Consider the following 5,877-nt stretch of genomic DNA (forward strand, 5'->3'; position numbering starts at 1 on the left):
CCCTCATTAAATTAGCTTTTATTTCACTTTCAATTTGTATTTTTTGCAAATTTTTGGACTTCAGTCAGGCAGCTTAAATGATGTTCACTTTCTGCAGGTAGAGAAAATGCGTCCAGTAACGTGGCAGTGGCTGCAGCCGTACAACTGTAGGTTATTCCCTTGCATAAACAAATGTGCAACAACGAAACAATCAATGTGTTTATTGAGCAGTCAGCACAGAACCTCAATATCCTCCCGCAAGTCAGAGCTTTTAACATATTATATTAAGAGGCTGGAATGCAATAAGCATTGGAAGTCATCAGCTGATATATCCTAAGAAATACATGAGATGGAGTTCATCACACATGCTGCATTAACAGTCTGTTATCATGATGTCACTGCAGAGTCTAAAGTGAAACTAGACCAAGTCAGTGAGGCTGGAGCGCGGAGAAACCGAGGCATCTGCCATGGTGAGGAACTCAACCCAGTTCTGACAGAAGCCACGTGAATACTCTCCTGTGTCGATGACGAGTCCCCACAGGCGGCTCTGGCCCGTTTTGTTCCTCAGGGCCAGCTGAGACTCCCGCTCCGTCACATTGAAGCTGATGTTCAGGACTTGCACCACCAACAGGTAAAGCAATCCACCTGTGACAATGCAGCTGTACCAAGCACAGGTGAAGCAAAGCGCTGTGCTGTGAACAGAAGAGGACAGCATGTTCAACTTTATTATCACTCTGTTGGCACCAACAATTAAAGTTTGTCTTGTTAATAGACACAAACATTAGTAAGAGATTACACAAGGCCTTTTAATTTCTGGAAAAGTCATGTTCCCCCTGGCAGCTGATCATTTTATCCCTTTATCTGTGTTTGGAAGACTTTAACCATGTAACTGTAAACCTTTGACCCTGGTTTAAGCTGTTCCAATAACCAGTCTTCTTTTATAGGAAATATGACACAACCTCAGGCATAAAAAGAGGGAAAGCCGCAATTCTTAAAACGTGTATTCAAGCATGAACACCTTGCCAAAGTGTGTCTGCTGTTCATGCTAGTTTCCCAAGAAAAAATAAACAAAGGAAGGCAAGAAATACATGAAGCAATTTAACTATGACTTGCTGCAAAGGTGTGTTTTGAGCTTGTGCTGAGTAGAATAATGCCACAGAGTGTAACAGAGCGCTGTACCTGGACTGGCTGTAGACGGCGGGGCAGTAGAGGAGAGCCGTCATTAGATACTGTCGAGGACAGAGGCTGCTGAGCACCAGACTGATCCCGTACAGAGAGGTCAGCACGAACACAGAGAGGGTCAGCAGGAAGCTGCGATGGTTCGCCTGCCCGACACAGCTGTTTATCCTGCAGCACCTCGACACATGCAGACATAACACAGACACGCAACACAATGTGGCAGTCAGACCAGATTAAAGCGGCGGGACGCCTTCTCGTACCGCTGCATGTAAAATGATGCAAGACTGAAAGGTAGTTGTGTGAGCTTACATTTGAATGAATTTTGTGTAATTCCTGCTCATGTTACTTATAATCCCATGTCCTCCTGCAGATAATATCATGTTATCATGTTTTCTAGTCTGTTATAATAGACACAGTGTGCTCATACAGTAGATCTTGCTTTGGTTTCTCTCTACAGTGATTCATAAGTCAATGGACAGGAGAAAGAACTGGGCAAACACACTTCAGTTTAAGATTTTTAGATTCAACACCTGTGGATGAGGTGATTTATTGAGAGGGCTTTAATTTATAATCTGTTGAAAGTACACTTTAATGGCTGATACATGCCAAATGTGATCATAAATTTGCTTTTTACTGACCAGTATAAATGTTTTTGCCTGTTTGCAAATGTCAAGCTCTGACAAATTCAGGCCATCAACAGGTTTAGACCTGGTGTTAGACAGCCTAATGGGTTAATTAGAGCTTTGCTAGTGTCTCTACTGTGGAAGAAAACAGGAGACATGATTATTGGTGTGTAATTGCAGGGCAGTTATCTAATCCATCATTAGTCTATATTCATTTTCACAATCACAATCAATGTGAATGCACAACTCAAAAGAAGCCGGGCTCGTTGTTTCTAGTCTTTCTAACTGACATACAAGTGATTCACAGGCCACACAAAGAACACATGTATCCAACCCACCAGATGCAGTGGTGGTCCAGACGCTGGACACAGGATCCACAGGTTCGACAGTGTCCGGCCCGCGGGGGTCGCATGATTTTGCACACAGGACACCTGCTCCATTTTGCTGTCAGGGCCTCTTTCGTCGTGTGCAATGTGGCTGCAGTCCCCGAGGAGGAAGCTGCCGATTGGATAGATGCATTAAGTAGTGTGGTGTCCTTGTTGGCCTCCTGACTGGGACTGTGGGCTTCACAGGGGGAGGTGGTCACAAATCCTGGGCCTCTCTTGGTGTGAAGAAGAAAGACGATGGTGAGAATCATGCCGGTGGTCACGGTGCACACCTGCAGCTGGCTGACATCCCCACGTGGTAAAATCTCCGTGATGAACAGGTAGTACATGTAGAACAGGGAATAGAGCGAAAGAGTGAGGAAGAAGAGGGTGCGTCTCTTCTTTCGGTGCGTGGCGTAGTAGTACCACAGCACCAGGCCGGGCAGGGCGGTCAGGATGATGATACCCAGCAGGTAGTGCAGCGCGGCAACCCGCAGCAGGAGGGGCAGCAGCACCAGGGCCGGGATCATGGAGATCTCCAGGTTCTCAATCATGGCCCCAAGTACAGCAGACTGACATCCACTTTTAGGTGGTCTGTCTTTCAGCCACCTGCAGAGAACACTGGTCATCAACTCATGCTTCTTGGTGGCAAACACAGCTCTCACACAGTCATTTGTTTTTCATGTGCTTGTGCTGCATACATTTTTCAACACACTCCAAAATGTGCAGCTTTAACATAAGCGCTGTTTTAATCAAGTACTCAATTTTTTTTTTAAGGATTTAGCATAATAAAGAAGATACTAGGTTTTCTCTTTTTTCTCATTTCTCTGTGCTTTATGTATATATATTACTTTATGAGTCGTTATTCTGCAGTAACTTGGTAAAACACACGTTTATTAAGGAATATGCAACATGTAAGCACAAAAAAAACTGAAATGATAAAGATTTGAAATCTAGATTTGATCTTCTGCAAGGACCTCAAGCTTGGCGTCACATTAAACAAATAGTTTTGATATATTTGCATAGTCGCTTTCTTTCTGAAAGTTTAAGACACAAGGATTTGTACCAGTCTCTCAGTTAAATATGTTGCTACGGCCAGGAGATGGTTAGCCTAGCTTAGTACAAACACTGCAAACAGGGGGAAACAGCTAGCCTGGCTAGTAAAATCGGCCAACCAGCACCTCTGAAAAAGATAAAGGTGAACATTTGATGTTTTACAGGGGGGTTGTGTGTAGGACTACTTTTTGTCTGGGAGCTGAGATCCCGGGAAGTCACTGCTCCCAGCCAAGAGGCCAGGCTAGTTGTTTCCCTCTGTTTTCAGTCTTTATGCTAAGCTAGCTAGCCAGCCGCTGGCTATAGCTTCATATTTCACTGACAGATGTGAGAGTGGCATCCGTCTTCTCATCTAACTCTCCAGCCGACAGTGAATAAGTTTCCTCTTCTGGTCATTTCAGTTAATGTTGTGCTTTTGTGTTGCCTACAGTGTTACCAAACAGGTTTGTGATTAACAGTCGACCAGAAATGAATCTGAATTTTCGACAAGATTACTGGTTGCATTACATAAGAAAGATTTTGTTACTTAGAGCAGCCTTCAAAAGAGACTCTGAACTTAAGTAGCCTGTTTTTAACAAAGGTGCTTCTTCTATGTGAATAACATTTAAGTCAAGCAACAGTGGGCTTCATCTACAATCCAGTACAGCAGTTCAGTGTGGTACCAAGTATTGACCCTTCTCCTCAAGCCCTCCATACCTGTTAAAGGCTTCATCCAGGTCTTCACAGTCACAGCAACATCCGCACTGGTAGATATCACACTCACAGCAACACATAGGATCATCAGGCTCTGGAGGCTTTAACTTCTCCCATTTCATAATGACTCGCTAAAGATGAAGTTTACAAGCTGTCGTTTCAACACAAAAGGCCATCATTTTAAAACGCTGCACTCAACCATGAACAGTTACAGCACAAATATGGGACTTACCTCCTGCGTGATAAAAAAGGGGATTACCCACCACGACCAGTAACAGTCCCTTAAAGTGATTGCTATGTTTTCTTGCATGGACTCGGCCAGACAGTATTCTGCATATAGTATCTTAACATGCACTCACTGTGTGCAGCAAGCATGCGCGCACACACACACAAATGTATACTACATTTACTTAAGTACATTTACTTAAGTACTGTGCTTAAGTACAAATATGAGATTTTTGCAAACTGAACAATCAGTTGATTAATAAACATTCATCCATGATGAGAATAGTCATTAGCTGCAGTCCTGTAAAGAATCGCTAATAAGCAGCACCATCTCAGCAAACTACAACACTAAAATCCTGCTTTTGCATTAATCTATTAGTAATACTAATCTAATGACATATGATATTATAGAAGTCACAGAGGACATTTTTCAACATTGAGTACTTTTAGATTGAACACTTGAAGTACATTTTCCTGATTCTACTTATGTACATTAATTGATTTAATTGTTTAGCTGTTTCTCCATATTTGATAATGGTGATAAACATGAAATCCTGAACCTGCTGTATCTAATTTTCAGATATGTCTTTGTAAGAGAGCACCAAGGAACAACGAGCATGATTACAGGGGACTTGACCCACACGGCAAAAACACACAAGTGCGATCGCAGTGGGGAGTGTGACAGTGAAAAAGCTGCTTCTACTTTTACTAGTGATGTGAAACCTCTGTAATCCTCTACTTCACATGAGATTTACAAAGCCACAGAATAACAATGCAGTGTTATACAGGTCAGGGCAACTTCTACTGGCCTGTAACTTACTGCAAGATCTGTTTGTTATAAAAGTTAATCATTTCCAAAATCAGAGGATTGTCAGTCCCCAAGAGCTCCTCATGTAATTTGTTGAAACAAGGCCACTGCGTCCGCGGGGACAAACTATCTGGGCCAGCAAACCCAAGTCCTCAACACTCAGAGATGCACTTGAGTTATTGTCAGTGTGAGTTATTAGTGTAGTCTGATTTAAAACTTTGGGTTACAGCCTCAAAAGACATATAAAAATAAGAAGATAAAATGTACATTGTCATATCAGACTGCATAATCTGGCTCACTTAACTCTTTATCCAAATGTTCTAGTTGTGTTAAAAAGGAAAAACCACCTTTACAAAGCCAAGGCAAGCCTTTTCTCTTCACACTTACCTCTTGTCTTCAAAACAGAAATACAAAACAGTCAGCACACGTGGTCTGAAACGCCAGATTGACTCTTTGCAGGTAAGAGTTGCACGATCTCCAGCGAATGATGAAGAGGAAAATGATTAAGACGATGACCCCTTGTCACCAGGCTTCTTCGGTGGATGACTGAGGGGGGGCTAAAAATGAAAACAGCAGCCTACTTTCTCATCAGTCATTTGTGTTGAAAAAGGAAATTGGCATGTTTCTGCTCGGGTGGTGCTGTGGCGGCACCGTACCAGTGCAGTGAGATGGTTTTCAGTTCTTGGATTCCCGCGGTGGAAGTGTCCCAACTGAAGGCAACTGGGATTCCTCCTGACAAGTGGTTTGATATTGTGTTGCATCTGCCAGCTCACTTTCCCCACGACTGTCTTCCTCACATGTCATTAAATAGTTCACAAGTCGTTCTCTCGCGCAGCCTACTTCTGCCTCACGGCTTCTGTCAGTTACCATTTCGAGTTTTAATACTGGCATGCTTGGTAAATATATGCGCTATCTCCAGTGGGTGAGGGAGCCAAGTGCCTTTCATGCCTCC

The 5,877-nt window shown here is 43.1% G+C and overlaps 1 protein-coding gene across 1 annotated transcript; it reads right to left on the minus strand.

The window, feature by feature from the left end:
• Positions 1-215: 215 nt before the first annotated feature.
• Positions 216-4,014, minus strand: LOC121617732 (palmitoyltransferase ZDHHC23-A-like). Its single transcript, XM_041952951.1, has 4 exons — positions 3,896-4,014; positions 2,120-2,755; positions 1,159-1,326; positions 216-671 (listed from the first exon to the last, which is right to left on the minus strand). Exons 1-4 carry the CDS (start codon positions 4,012-4,014, stop codon positions 398-400), a joined length of 1,197 nt encoding a protein of 398 aa, XP_041808885.1. The 3' UTR covers positions 216-397.
• Positions 4,015-5,877: the final 1,863 nt, after the last annotated feature.

Source organism: Chelmon rostratus, chromosome 14, assembly GCF_017976325.1.
Source record: "Chelmon rostratus isolate fCheRos1 chromosome 14, fCheRos1.pri, whole genome shotgun sequence".
Lineage (NCBI taxonomy): Eukaryota > Metazoa > Chordata > Actinopteri > Chaetodontiformes > Chaetodontidae > Chelmon > Chelmon rostratus.